Source organism: Cherax quadricarinatus, chromosome 35, assembly GCF_038502225.1.
Source record: "Cherax quadricarinatus isolate ZL_2023a chromosome 35, ASM3850222v1, whole genome shotgun sequence".
Lineage (NCBI taxonomy): Eukaryota > Metazoa > Arthropoda > Malacostraca > Decapoda > Parastacidae > Cherax > Cherax quadricarinatus.
In genome coordinates, this window is record NC_091326.1 from 9,941,593 (window position 1) to 9,957,843 (window position 16,251).

General features: G+C 36.6%; 1 protein-coding gene across 2 annotated transcripts in view; it reads left to right on the plus strand.

Moving 5' to 3' along the window:
- Positions 1-16,251, plus strand: part of LOC128695146 (zinc finger protein 525) — a 34,330-nt gene that overhangs the window by 2,964 nt on the left and 15,115 nt on the right. For both annotated transcript variants that reach the window (XM_053785602.2, XM_053785601.2), the window contains exons 2-5: positions 4,246-5,302; positions 7,300-7,374; positions 9,593-9,913; positions 14,483-14,619. In XM_053785602.2, coding sequence (XP_053641577.2) covers positions 4,250-5,302; positions 7,300-7,374; positions 9,593-9,913; positions 14,483-14,619 — 1,586 coding nt within the window. In that variant the 5' untranslated portion in view covers positions 4,246-4,249. The remainder of the gene's footprint in view (positions 1-4,245; positions 5,303-7,299; positions 7,375-9,592; positions 9,914-14,482; positions 14,620-16,251) is intronic.

Consider the following 16,251-nt stretch of genomic DNA (forward strand, 5'->3'; position numbering starts at 1 on the left):
CCATAGACACAATACCAGACATAAAAATCTCAGTGACATTTCCCATGTCTGGCTAAACCTCTACAAAAATTCGATGTACATAAAAGGGCCTAAAATCTGGAACTCCCTACTTGAAAATTCTAGAAGCGCAGACTCGACCACCATTTTCAAAACTACCATTAAAAAACATTTTATCTCCCTAATACCCCATCATTAGCTAACCAAATGAAAATCACCAAATTCTCTTTTTTGTATCACGAACACATTCAGAACAATATAGTCTTACTCTCATTATCTGTAATTCCCCCTAATTTACACTTACACCCACCCAAATGACTGTAAACATAAAATTCCTAATACGTATAGCTGTTACCTATTAAATCTAAAGTTCGTAGTACTAAGTTTGCCTAAGATACTCATCCAATATATGAGCTTTAATAGAAACAATGTATCATGCCAAGACAAATCCGGTCCCATTGCTAAATTTACCATTTGTAATATTATTACATGTTTTGTATTACCTCACTATTATAAATCTAGATGGGATACAAGGAGAATAGAAGCATCAAGTAAGAGAGAGGTGAAGGCTTATAAACTAAAAGAGGAGGCAGTTAGGGTAAGATATAAACAATTATTGGAGGATAGATGGGCTAGTGAGAGCATAGGCAATGGGGTTGAAGATGTATGGGGTAGGTTTAAAAATGTAGTGTTAGAGTGTTCAGCAGAAGTTTGTGGTTACAGGAAAGTGGGTGTGGGAGGGAAGAGGAGTGATTGGTGGAATGATGATGTAAAGAGAGTAGTAAGGGAGAAAAAGTTAGCATATGAGAAGTTTTTACAAAGCAGAAGTGATGCAAGGAGGGAAGAGTATATGGAGAAAAAAAAGAGAGGTTAAGAGAGTGGTGAAGCAGTGTAAAAAGAGAGCAAATGAGAGAGTGGGTGAGATGTTATCAACAAATTTTGTTGAAAATGAGAAAAAGTTTTGGAGTGAGATTAATAAGTTAAGGAAGCCTAGAGAACAAATGGATTTATCAGTTAAAAATAGGAGAGGAGAGTTATTAAATTGAGAGTTAGAGGTATCGGGAAGATGGAGGGAATATTTTGAGGAATTGTTAAATGTTGATGAAGATAGGGAAGTTGTGATTTCGTGTATAGGGCAAGGAGGAATAACATCTTGTAGGAGTGAGGAAGAGCCAGTTGTGAGTGTGGGGGAAGTTTGTGAGGCAGTGGGTAAAATGAAGGGGAGTAAGGCAGCCGGGATTGATGGGATAAAGATAGAAATGTTAAAAGATAAGATAAGATAAGATAAGATTTCGTTCGGATTTTTAACCCCGGAGGGTTAGCCACCCAGGATAACCCAAGAAAGTCAGTGCGTCATCGAGGACTGTCTGACTTATTTCCATTGGGGTCCTTAATCTTGTCCCCCAGGATGCGACCCACACCAGTCGACTAACACCCAGGTACCTATTTGCTGCTAGGTGAACAGGACAACAGGTGTAAGGAAACGTGTCGAAATGTTTCCACCCGCCGGGAATCGAACCCGGGCCCTCCGTGTGTGAAGCGGAAGCTTTAGCCACCAGGCCACCGGTGGGGATATAGTTTTGGAGTGGTTGGTGCAGTTATTTAATAAATGTATGGATGAGGGTAAGGTACCTAGGGATTGGCAGAGAGCATGCATAGTTCCTTTGTATAAAGGCAAAGGGGACAAAAGAGAGTGCAAAAATTATAGGGGGATAAGTCTGTTGAGTATACCTGGTAAAGTGTATGGTAGAGTTATTATTGAAAGAATTAAGAGTATGACGGAGAGTAGGCTAGCAGATGAACAAGGAGGCTTTAGAAAAGGTAGGGGGTGTGTAGACCAAGTGTTTACAGTGAAACATATAAGTGAACAGTATTTAGATAAGGCTAAAGAGGTTTTTGTGGCATTTATGGATTTGGAAAAGGCGTATGACAGGGTGGATAGGGGGGCAATGTAGAAGATGTTGCGGGTGTATGGTATAGGAGGTAGGTTACTGAAAGCAGTGAAGAGTTTCTATGAGGATAGTGAGGCTCAAGTTAGAGTATGTAGGAAAGAGGGAGATTATTTCCCAGTAAAAGTAGGCCTTAGACAAGGATGTGTGATGTCATCTTGGTTGTTCAATATGTACATAGATGGGGTTGTAAGTGAAGTAAATGCGAGGGTCTTGGCAAGAGGCATGGAGTTAAAAGATAAAGAATTACACATAAAGTGGGAGTTGTCACAGTTGCTTTTTGCTGATGACACTGTGCTCTTGGGTGATTCTGAAGAGAAGTTGCAGAGGTTGGTGGATGAATTTGGTAGGGTATGTAAAAGAAGAAAATTAAAGGTGAATACAGGAAAGAGTAAGGTTATGAGGATAAAAAGATTAGGTGATGAAAGATTGGATATCAGATTGGAGGGAGAGAGTATGGAGGAGGTGAATGTATTCAGATATTTGGGAGTGGACGTGTCAGTGGATGGGTCTATGAAAGATGAGGTGAATCATAGAATTGATGAGGGGAAAAAGGTGAGTGGTGCACTTAGGAGTCTGTGGAGACAAAGAACTTTGTCCTTGGAAGCAAAGAGGGGAATGTATGAGAGTATAGTTTTACCAACGCTCTTATATGGGTGTGAAGCATGGGTGATGAATGTTGCAGCGAGGAGAAGGCTGGAGGCAGTGGAGATGTCATGTCTGAGGGCAATGTGTGGTGTGAATATAATGCAGAGAATTCGTAGTTTGGAAGTTAGGAGGAGGTGCGGGATTGCTGAAACTGTTATCCAGAGGGCTGAGAAAGGGCTGTTGAGGTGGTTCGGACATGTAGAGAGAATGGAACGAAACAGAATTACTTCAAGAGTGTATCAATCTGTAGTGGAGGGAAGGCGGGGTAGGGGTCGGCCTAGGAAAGGTTGGAGGGATGGGGTAAAGGAGGTTTTGTGTGCAAGGGGCTTGGACTTCCAGGAAGCATGTGTGAGCGTATTTGATAGGAGTGAATGGAGACAAATGGTTTTTAATACTTGACATGCTGTTGGAGTGTGAGCAAAGTAACATTTATGAAGGGATTCAGGGAAACCGGCAGGTCGGACTTGAGTCCTGGAGATGGGAAATACAGTGTCTGCACTCTGAAGGAGGGGTGTTAATATTGCAGTTTTATAACTGTAGTGTAAGCGCGCCTCTGGCAAGACAGTGATGGAGTGAATGATGATGAAAGTTTTTCTTTTTCGGGCCACCCTGCCTTGGTGGGAAACAGCCAGTGTGTTAATAAAAATAAAAAAATAAATATGAATCTAATTATGTATGTACCTAATTATGTGCAGTATATATCTAATTATGTATGTATGTATCTAATAATGTATATTAAAATGTACTGCTCCATAACCTATATCAAGAGAATAAGAATTAGTATTAGTCTGCCCAAAATGCCTAGGCATGCTAGTGGCCTTCTTTGTAATATTTTATATCATGTAAACTACACATTGTAAGATTTACAAGGAAATGAACGTTTTCATTTCATAATTATTATGAGGTAATTACGTATGATTAATATTAGGATTTCACAAAACTCAGAGCCATTTGTGACCATTCTAGATCACATTTGTATGTGAATAATGGCTTCATTGAAATTAATTGCAATCTCTGATGGAACAACTTGCCGCTACAACTTGTAAAATGTAAGACATAAAGAAACTGCAGACTGCATAGAAGAAATACAATACAGCTTCTTGAACAAGATCAGTGGCTTTTGCAACACTCATTACTATTAACACAACTAATTTCTGGTGAAAATCACTAAATAACTTATGGCTCACATAAAGTATACTGTACTATAACTGTAGAGAAAACTAGGCAGTTATACATTACCTTAGCAATACAAAAGTCTTTAGAGAATTAGTGTAATAACAACATAATCAGAGCTAAGCAAATCTATATTACATGTATAATAAAATATTAGGAGCCCAAGTGCAACATGAAAAACATTTGTGAAAGGTTTCCCTGAAATTCTTCAACTAGGCAAACATTTATTTAAATAATGAAACACTGACAGGTTTGGCAATGTCTTGTAATTATGAGTATCAGCTTTATAATCTTGGAGGAACTTGATATGATAATGTTTGTTGTTTGTGATTTCTTAATTTTGTTAGCAGTTCTATATAATAAGTTTTGTCAAGAACAGTTAGAGACGAACACCATACAGTTATTAGATATTTCACCATATTTAATTTTGAAGTTTTATTCCAATAATTTTTAATTTCTTTCTCTTCTTTTTTTCCAGAAAAATGTCAAGCAAACTTGATCATGACTGCTGTTTTGTATGCTCTCGAACAGTAGATAAAGGTAGGGGTGTCAAGGGCACTGCTCGTCTCCGACACACTGGCACACAGGTGTCCAAAGTCATTGGAGACATAATAAAACAAACAGTCAGTTTTTCTAAACTTTGCTTCAGATGCTACCGTTTGACACTTGGAATAGATTATCATAAAAGGGAACTTAAAACACTAAAGGAATTATTTTTTAAGCTTTATAATGATAAATTAAATATAAGTAGTAATCTTTTAAACATTGATGAATCAAGTGAGACAGAAATGGTCGATGGTGGTAATGACAGAATTCTTTTTATAACAAATGTGTCATCTGATGAAAGATGCAAGGAACAGTCTGAACCAGTTCTACAATGCTCAGAATCTTCATCCAGTGATCATGTGTATTACAAAAATGTGATTGACAATCAGCTTGAAAACTTTGATTTTGCTGGAAAAAAAACTGAAGAGAAATATTGGGAAACTGAAAATAATATGCAGAATTCTCCAGTGTGTGGAAATCATCATAAACATTTCAGAAAATTTGAATTTGAGATAAATTTGGAAATAGAGAATAACTCTGAACCCTGCATTCAGAATACTAATTCAAAATGTGAAACAGATGAAAGTGTTACTGAAAAGGAGGATAAAGAAATAAGTGTAGATCATATAGTACATACATTACCATCAAAGAGAAGAAAAATAGCAAAGAAGCTAGAAGAATTTGAATATTATACAGATGATGTCAGAGGGTTGGATTCAGGATTGTGTAGCAGTAGTGGAAAATATTCCTCTGTATGTGAGAGTTCTAAATTAACATGTAGCAAAAGTAATATCAGTTGTGACTTGTGTAAAAGAGATTTTCCTCTCAAAAGAGAGTATATTAATCATGAGTGCTTTAAAAAAAAGGAAAAAAGAAATGTATCATATATATGTAAAGGATGTCAAAGTGTTTTTGCTGTGAGAAGGGATTACATTAAACATATTGAACTATGCTACAAAAATATGCCAGTCAAGTGTTCATTTTGTCCAGTAAGAGCCATTAATTATATTTTAGTACTATTATTCATAATATAATTATTATTTTAAGTTTTATTTGTTTAACCTTTAAACTGTCCAAATGTAGATCTAAGTTTTTTCAACATTTGAAAGTATGTAAAAAAAACGTAGATCTTTTTTTTTTTTTTTTTTACATTTGAAAACGTGTAAAAAAGCATTGCTCTACTTTTTTTTGTTATATTTGAAAATATGTAAAAAGAACATAGATCTACTTTTGGAGCACTACGCATGTGAACGTAGATCTGTTTAGACAGTTTAAGGGTTAACTTTTTTCCTAACTACGAGATCTGTAATACATTAGTTGGAGAATTGGCTTTGTTATTCCACCTACTACTATACTTTTCTCTAATATTTACAGTACAGAGCAGCATGTTGCCCTTCATTTTATCCAAAGTGTACTTTCCTTCAAAGTTTTTTTTATCAAAATGGTGTGCAATGCTGACAGGTTGGTAAGTAAGACACATAGGCAGCATTTAGGCAACTTTATTCTGAAACATTTCGCCTACACAGTAGGCTTCTTCAGTTGAGTACAGAAATTAGGCAGGAGCAGTAGAGATGTGAAGATGATGTAATCAGTCCATCACCCTTGAAGATGAAGATTTGAGGTTATCAGTCCCTCAGCCTGGAGAAGAGTTCTATTCTATAGTCTGAAATGTGAAGATCAAGCGATTGTGTGGAGACTTGTATACTGTTGGAAGGAGAGGTATAGAGTAGTAGGAGGGGGAATGTAATCACTGAGAGGTCACGTCCCTCTCAGATCCAACTGTTCTCACTTGAAAAAGTGAAATGTTACGGATTAAAGATGCCTAACTGTTGCCTATGTGTCTTACCAAAGTTTTTTTAAATGAACTATATATATGCATGTATTTTGTTTTGGTTTTCCAAAGTTAGACATGTGCTAAATTATTTCTTTAAATTTAAAGCACATACTATATGTTGCAACTTTATCTATTGTATTTTTCTTATACTGTGCACTTAAACCAGGCAAGCCTTATATTTATATGTCTATTTGGAAAACTAGGCATAATGCATTCTTAAGCAAAAATAATAGTGCCTCTGATACTGGGCCACTTTGAGGTGTTCGTGGGGTTCAAGTGGTTTGTGCTGGGAGGTAAGGGCTTCTCTCCTGGGAGGGGGAGTGCTACTTTTCCCACAGGGTGCTTGATTGGCTTAAGAACCCAGCATGTCTTTCACCATAAATGGTGAGGATATTTCCTCTTTCATCTAAAGTGGCTGACAGTTGCAGCCGATGACACGTATAGATTGCAGAATGTGAAAAATGTTTTTAATAGTTTTACTTGCAGTAGGGTAGGAGACCTGTGTTTCTCCAAACATTTGATTAGGCTTAGCTTAGGTCAAAAAGAAAAAACTTTATAGGATATAGTACCCAGATTTTAGGCATAGCTTGATGCTTCCAAGCTTCCAGAGCATTTTACCATTTATATTTTCAAGCATTATAAAAAATCAGTTGTTTGTAGGCAAGATTGCATTAGTGTCACTTTACAACATTTAGTTATACTGTACCGTAGTGTCTGTGATACAGTGTTATATTGAAATGTGAAACTGCACTGCACTGCGTAACCACTTACAGCAGCATGTAAACACTCCATTCAATCTAATTTTATTTAGTTTCGCATGCTTTACAGTCCCATAAATAAAGATCTCCATAACAGGGATGTGGGACACATTGACTTGATCTGAGAAGGGGAAAGATAGATCCAATTCAGGAGATCATATTTTAGCTCTAGTTTTGTATTTGGATGAAGATCCCTTCACTACCAGTAAGTTACCTCCCTTCCCTCCCTGAAAGGTTCTCATTGGATAGTTTAGTTTTTTGCACATTAAAAAGCTTTGTACAGTTTCCTCTAGTTCTATTTTTTTTCTCTCAATATCCAACATTAGCTCTGCTTATGTCTGCATATTTTTTTTTACATTAATACCATCTTGAAATTTTGTTTTATTTTCTACAGGTGAAGCTCTCTAGTGCTGCATACCTTCCACGGCATATGAAGTCATTTCATAATGATTTAACAGCACTTTTAAAGGTAGGCTTATTTCTCAAGTGTAATAAAAATTCTACAGTTCGTAGCCCTTCAAGGGAGGTGCTTTGATACTGGAGGTGTCTCTTAATCTGAGGATTTGGAGCTTTCCTTTCCTTCATTGGATCAAATCTGATTATCTCCTAATTCCTTACAGTTGCAGTGCTAAGTTCGTAGTGATCTCTCTCTGGTATTGATTTGTCTTATTGTATTTTTTAACATATCCAGTTGTTGTATCACTTACTGCCTCCTTGTAAATTATATCCTTGTTCTTCCACTAACAGGAACTTTCTAGTATCCCTTTGGTGCCTCTAGTTCTACTTTGTGCGATGATCATGTCTCTTATTTTCCTATGATTCAGTGAGGGCATGTCTGATTCTAATAGTCTTTCTCTGTAATTTGCATCTTTTAGATGTGGGAGCTATTTGGGGCTTGTATTTGATTTTTTCTGTTTTATACTCATTTTAAGTGCAGATATTATACCACTGCCACTCATTCCAATTTTTGTCAAAAGTATGGTGTGAACAGTCTTATTAACACTTCCCCAACCCTATACGTTTGTAAAAATAGTGTTTTTTTAGCCATTGTGCCCGACGACCCACCAGTTATTTAAGGTTTACTCCTCTCCCACTCCCCAAAGGGGCCACAGCTCACTGTTTGAGAAATGCTGATCTAAAGGATATTTTAAATTCATCTAGTGATGCATAAGGATTTCCCATATTTCATTTGTGATCCTCTGGTAATAGTCTTTTGCCTATGATGATTCCTAGGTTCATCTTTGATATCTCACATGGGATCTTTTTTTTTTTTCTCTCAACAAGTTGGCCGTCTCCCACCGAGGCAGGGTGACCCAAAAAGAAAGAAAATCCCCAAAAAGAAAATACTTTCATCATCATTCAACACTTTCACCTCACTCACACATAATCACTGTTTTTGCAGAGGTGCTCAGAACACAACAGTTTAGAAGCATATACGTATAAAGATACACAACATATCCCTCCAAACTGCTAATATCCCAAAACCCCTCCTTTAGAGTGCAGGCATTGTACTTCCCATTTCCAGGACTCAAGTCTGGCTATATAAAAATAAATGGGATTTTTTTATCATCTGCAAATACCCTATGTTCAAGTAAATTTTTATTTCATCTCGTAACTCATTTATATACAGCAAATTAGAGACATTTTAACCTCTGTCATTGTTTGTACTTTCCTCTCAAATAGGAAAACTTGTGGACACAAAGACCATTCAGGTGCCACTAATTCTAGACCAGACGGTTCTCTAAATACAGCTATTATTTCCACACAGGAATAATGGAATACCTGATGCATGCTCCTGTTTATTATATTTTGCTGCTGCTGTTCCACCTGTGTCTTATTTCAAAGAGTATGTATTAAATATTTGAAATTTAAGCAAGTCCCTAATTGATATGCAGATCTGTCCAAGGCTGGCAAAAGAAATCTTTTAATCCCATCAAATCTTATGTTGCTATACAAGAAATTCAGTTTAAAATATCGCCCATCACAGATAATAAGTTTAGGATTTAGTGCTTCTCAGTTAGGTTATTCTTCTTAGTTTTCAGTTACCTCCGTTGTGATTTTGGGTGCTGTGGTAGGATTCTTATATTGGTTTATGAAATCCAAACTGAATGTAGAGTTCTGACATTTGAGTGACTCATTTCTGTGGAGTGTTTCATGACCCACAGTGTCTGCCACTTTCCCTTGATAATATGCACCTCAAGTTATTATTGAATGTTGCTGGGAACCTGAGCAATGCATGATGTGTTGATACTAGAGGTGCTTTAGTAGTAATAGTGCACCTGTACACTGTTGAAGTAAACAAGTGGCCATACTGGGTTTGAAGTAGTTGTAAGTCCTGTTACTGGAACAGGTGTTTTAGAAATTAAGCCTACAGGGAACAATTCCTATAGTTGCTTATGGAACCCTTCAGAAAGTTTTTCATACGTCAAATCTTATAAACGTATTCATTTGTATGTATCAAGAGCCATGATCCACTGTCCTTCTGCTGTTTTTTTTTGGCACATTATGTAAAATATAAAACTATTATTGACTGTATTGCATGCTCAAAATTATACTTGTAGTACTGTACAGTATATTTTATATTGTGATTTAATAATGATTTGGCTTGAATTCCATAAATTGAAATGCTTCTTTTGCACTTTCTCATTTTGTTCAGGATACTGTATTTAAAATTTGGCTTTTTGTAGGGATGCCTATGTGACCAGTGTGGCAGGAGCTTCAGCAGGAAAGAAGCCCTTGAGCGACATCAAGCTTGCGTTCATGGTCTTTCACATGGAACTCATCAGTGCCCTCAGTGTGGCTATACTTTTCCACACACCTCCCTGTTAGCTGAACACTTGAGGGCTCATAAAGGTTACCCATGCACTGAATGTAACAAAACCTTCAGTTGCATGTCCAACCTGACTCTGCACAAAAGAACACATCACCAGAAGAAAGCATTATATCACTGTTCCAGTTGCAGTAAACATTGGAGATTTCATGCTAGTTACACCTATCATATGCGCAAGGTATGCAGTACACCAAAGTTGTTTTATTAGGAAAGATTTTGTAAGGATGTGTATAAAGGCTTTGAACAAAGCTGTGACTCCTATAAAGTACATTATAAAGCACACAGTAGTTGTACAGTATGCTAAACAGTTTCTTTTATAAATAAAATGTGATAGCCATTTAGATTTCTTTATAATAATGTACAGCCTCTCCTCACTTAGTGACATACTCATTTACTCATGACTCTGACCAGTATGCATAACTAAATACTGTAATGCATATTTGAGCTGATTTCATCTATTCTATTTATTACAATATACAGTACACTACTGTATAAACATAAAAATGCAGTCTCTTCTCACTTACCGACGTACTCATTTACCGACAACTTGGAGTTACAATGGGCTCTCTGACAAGTCAGTATTGTATGCTGTACAAGAACTTGGGTCATGGAAACGAGCAGCGTGACATCTCAGCATCAAGCATCTCAGTCTCCTTCCCACAGCCACTCAGTGCACTAGCTTTCACAGTCTCTAAGACTACATATTTGTACTTTATTGTGCATCCCATAATACAAGATGTCGACTAAAAGGAAGTGCCAAGGAACAAAGGAAGGACCCCAGTGGAAATACATAAGTCACTCTGACTTTTTTGGGTTACCCTAGGTTCTCTACATATATACTGCTAGCAGCTCAAGTAACAGAGTTGACTGCTGACAGTGGTAGACAATTGGAGATTGCAACAGAGGTATAAGGAATAGGCCAAGTTCCTTAACCGTAAAATGTTGTAGAAATAGTATCCCTTTCCTGGTGGTATAGGAAAAAGCAGAGTTTTCAAGATGAGGGCTTTGAAGAGATCATAGAGCTGCACAGTGGTAGAACAGCAGTCCTCGTAATGATACAGAAGTGTAGATTCTGGCCAGAGGTGGAGGAACATAAGAGTTCCCAGGATGAAATACCAAGTTTTAGACCTATGATTAGATCAAGCTGCTCTTCTCATCTTGCTCCTGTTTGGTGACTCGAACCATACAGCAAGGCTGAGAAGAAAATAAAAGGAAATTATGAACCAGACAGGAAGTCATTCACATGATAGGCTGAAGGTTTATAAAGGTAATGGTGATGACTCTAAACATTACATTATTAATGTAAGTATAATCAAGTCTGGGCAAACAAATTAAAAAACCCAAGAAGAGTAGAACTCTTGTCTATATTCAATTAAGTAAAAATCCGAACATGAAATAACTAATCAAGAGTGGAACTCCATACTCACAGACTTGATGAGAGCTGGAAGCCAGGTGACTTTCCTCCATCAGCAAGGGACCCTGGTTGACTCCCACTGGGTGGAGAAGGGAAGTGAGAGGGTAAAAGTAACAGCTCACATACCCCTTTCTAAACTGACATACTACCTCCACCACTCATTCAGCTTCCACTTTTATTTAATGAACTTTTCCCTCACAAGAAGTCATGCCGATAATTGTAAACAAAGCCAAATGCTTTAACCCTTTGAGGGTCCAGACTCCCAATCTGAAAATTCTTCACGGGGTTCAAGAATTTTCAAAAAAAGTTTTTATTATTTTTTCTCATGAAATGGAAGAGAATCTTTTTCTGAAGGTAATAAAACAAAAAGTGCAAAATTCGATTAAAAAAATTAAGAAATTACACTGGCAAAATTTGCTGTGTCAGCAACATTTATGCATTAGTGATTTTGCCCACTTTGAGTGGCCAATTACTTTGTTCCATTAGACCAAATTTTTAGCTATTTTGTTAGTATGTGTTACATTTTATCTATTGAGCACAAGAAATCGCCCAGTCAACTATTTCAGCTACCCAATAAATTGATTGGAAATTGGTAATTTGGCCAATTTCACACAAAGTTCAAAATATTTCAATTTCAAAATAGGGTCCAGAATAAACAATACAGGCATTCCTGGCACTAAAATTACATTTCTTCTGTTTATTAGTTATGTTTCCAGGCTTTACACATGAATTTCATTTTTATTTTTTTATTCACAAAGAATTTTTATTTTCACCAAAAAATAGAAGATTTATTGTTATACAATATTGTAATAATTGTATAAATAATATCAGCACATTCATGAACACACATTAGACCCACCAGCTGATGTGTATTGGTTCTGTGATGTGATTTGCTTACTCTTGAACCTGGGCAAAAATTGAACATTTCTGCTAATTTGAGCTCATTTTCAAGCTGTTTTCAGTACCAGTCAAAATCGTCTCTATGTCTGTAATATATCCTCCATTCTATGAAATGAGACCAAGAAACCGTGAATACAACCATAAAAAACATATGAAAATACACCACAAACTTGCTGTTTTAATCCAAAAACACGGTCACAGTTTTTTTTTTTCTCTCATTATGCACTGCTGCTGCAGGATTTGTTTTATAATAATGGTGTACACTTGCCATGTAGATGCAGTCTCTCATATCTAGGCTCAGATTTACTGCTCACAGCTTATCTGAGTGAGCTGAGCTCATGACGTAATACTACGGCTTGGACCCTAGCTTCAAAGCCGTAGAAATATGGGACGGACTCTTAAAGGGTTAAGGGAAGTCACTCGATCAAAGGTGGAGTGATACATTTTCTTTGGTGCTAGCTCAGAGAAAATGTTTTTTTTTTCCCTGGCTACATATCATATTTATGTGAAATTTTTTCTACTTTGGGTGTATTTATCACTCGGAAAATCCTAGAGGGATTAGTACCAAACTTGCACACAAAAATCACTCCCTATGAAATCAAAAGTCTCAGCAGATGATGCAGCATCCCCCCAATGAAAAGCAGGGGCACCATTAGCACAGTAAAGAGACAACACAATAAATGTGAGGGGCCCAAGACTGTTCAACTGCCTCTGAGCGTACATAAGGGTGATTACCATTAGACCCCTGACTGTCTTCAAGAAAGCGCTGAACAGGCACCTAAAGTTAGTACCTGACTAGCCGGGCTGTGGTTCGTTTGTCAGGTTGCGTGTGACCAACAGTAACAGCCTGGTTGATCAGGCCCTGATCCACAGTGAGGCCTGGTTACAGACTGGGCTGCGGGGGTGTTGACCCCCGAAACCCTTTCCAGGTATACTCCAGGTACATATATGCTGTGTAACGTGTTTCTTACATAATTCTGAAGAAAATATCATAGATGGATTAATGGAAATGTCCCTATAGTATTAATGTAAAATAAGACATTTAATGTGTCCAAGAGTGGTTAATATTATTACATATTAGTATTATTATTGTAGGTAGTAGGTTGGTAGACAGCAACCACCCAGGGAGGTACTACCGTCCTGCCAAGTGAGTGTAAAACGGAAACTTGTAATTGTTTTACATGATGGTAGGATTGCTGGTGTCTTTTTTCTGTCTCATAAACATGCAAGATTTCAGATACGTCTTACTACTTCTACTTATACTAAGGTCACACTACACATACATGTACAAGTATATATATACACACCCCTCTGGGTTTTCTTCTATTTTCTTTCTAGTTCTTGTTCTTGTTTATTTCCTCTTATCTCCATGGGGAAGTAGAACAGAATTCTTCCTCCGTAAGCCATGCGTGTTGTAAGAGGCGACTAAAATGCCGGGAGCAAGGTCCTAGTAACCCCTTCTCCTGTATAAATTACTAAATTTAAAAAGAGAAACTTTCGTTTTTCTTTTTGGGCCACCCTACCTTGGTGGGATACGGCCGGTTTGTTGACAAAAAAATAGTATTATCATTATTACTATGACATCAAGACTAGAGGGACACTTAGTGATTTTAATGTGTATCTGCATGCCAGCACAGTGTGCAAGTTTATTTAGGTACAGGTACACATTAGTATAATTATCAGAGTACATTGTATGTACCTTCACTCTAAAGGAGGGGCAGGGATATTGGGATTTGAAGGGTTATTTGAATTGTGATATGCATGTGCTTCTGGCAGGACAGGTATCAAACAAATGATGGTTGATTAGGAATGTCTTTATGTATTACCAGATCTGATTCATGAGTAAATATATCAGACAATTCCTAGAATTATTGTTCAAAAAGGCTTCAGAAAAAAATAGGTACAATGTATACAAACTTGTCATATTCTGAATGCATGATTTGTTTGTCTTTTGCTATGTGAAGCTTATGTATTGTACAGTATTTATATGTTGTACAGTAGTGATTGCTGAGGTGTCTTCTAGGAGTGTTAGGCTTTTCATGGCTTAAATAGGAAGTTTGAATATGATTGAATGCCATGGTGTTTTAAAGAAAAAAAAAGAGCTGCATTTATTTGAGCATTTTGTAATAAAATTAGAGTAACTTTTATGCCCTCTGCAGTGTCATTTAGTATTAATACTTGGAATAGTATTTAAGGTTTACAAGCAACTGTAGAAAAAGATATAAAATTTTTGAGAAGTATGGAAACTGTCACAACAGTTCCTTGTGTTGATAAATGTTTCATTGGCTTAGTCGGACTGTTAGCGAAGTGGAATTGCTCATAATTTTCATGAAGTATTTAAGAGTAGGCTGTTATAAATGCACATATGTATGTGTGTGTGTGGGAAATGTTTTGGTATTTTGCAAATGTTTTAAAGCACACTTTCTCTTCTAGGTTCATGGATTTGCTCAGCACAAATGTTTAAAATGCAAGTTATTATTTTCTGCAGAGGATGCTTTAGAAAAACATAAAAATGTCTGTGTCACTGATTTGGAGGCTAATATGAAGCCCTGTAATGCCAAAAGCAATAAGTAAGTTATTAATGTTGTAATTTATTTATACTGTACAGGTCTCCCTCAACATTCGCGAGGGTTAGGGGATCAGGAGCCTCGCGAATGTTGAAAAACCGTGAATGTTTGGTGCCCCAATATATTGTAGGGAAATATATTACAATACTGCTTCCTTAACTTGTTGAACCATGAATAATCATAAAATACATGAAAACGTCGTAAATTGTACTAAATATATACATGTTATGCTTTAATAATGTATGTTATTTAATAACATGTATGTTAATAACATGTATGCTATTAAATACCACAGACTCCACCAATGCCTCCACCACTGCGAGTCCCTACTACCCTCCCTCTGACCCCCGCAACTGGCAGCCAGCCCTCCCACCACTCAGTGTGGTGAGTGTTTTGTTTGTTCATTATTTGCTATTAAAATACAGAATAAATAATGTAAACCCATTCATGACTGCATATTGGAATGGCTATTAGGAAAGGTATTAGACGGTGACATCATGTGTTTACTCTTGAACACAGCAAAGAATCGAACATTTCTGCTATTGCTAATAATACAATAGTAATAATAATAATAATAATAATAATAATAAATACGATATAATTAAAGAAGGAAATTGTACAAAAATACGAGGGAGTGGTTGACACATCGTCAGTGTGACTTTGTTTATGCTGGAGTGAACATTAGTCTCCCTGCTCTTCCAAACATTTCACAATAATTCAACAGTTGAGGCAGTGGTATTTAATAACATATATGTTATAAATAATAATAGTACATGTTATTATTAATAACATGTATTATTATTAACATGTATGTATTTAATAACATATATGTTATAAATAATAATAGTACATATTATTAACAACATGTATTATTATTAACATGTATGTTATTAAATACCATTGCCTCAATCACTGCCTCTACCACTCCAGTCACACTCAGTCTACAAGCACCAAACACAATGAATTATTGTGAAATGTTTGGAAGAGCAGGGAGACTAATGTTTACTCAAGCATAAACAAAGTCACACTGACGATGTGTCAACCACTCCCTCGTATTTTTGTACAATTTCCTTCTTCAATTATATCATATTTATTATTATTATTATTATTATTATTATTAGTATTATTATTATTATTATTACTATTGTTATTATTAGCTGTAGCAGAAATGTTTAATTCTTTGCAGTGTTCAAGAGTAAACACATGATGTCACCGTCTAATACCTGTCCGAATAGCCATTCCAATATGCACTCATGAATGGGTTTACATTATTTATACTGTAGTTTAATAGCAAATATTGAACAAACAAAACACTCACCACACTGAGTGGTGGGAGGGCTGGCAGCCAGTTGCGGGGGTCGGAGGGAGGGTAGTAGGGACTCGCAGGTGGCGAGAAACTTAAATATGATTTGGCGGCTGTGAATTTGGTGGCTGGGAATTTGGCGGTTGGGAATTCGCGAATGTGTGAAGCCCGTGAAAGTTGAAAACGTGAATGTTGAGGGAGACCTGTACAGTGGACCCCCGCTTAACGATCACCTCCCAATGCTACCAATTATGTAAGTGTATTTATGTAAGTGCATTTGTACGTGTATGTTTGGGGGTCTGAAATGGACTAATCTACTTCACAATATTCCT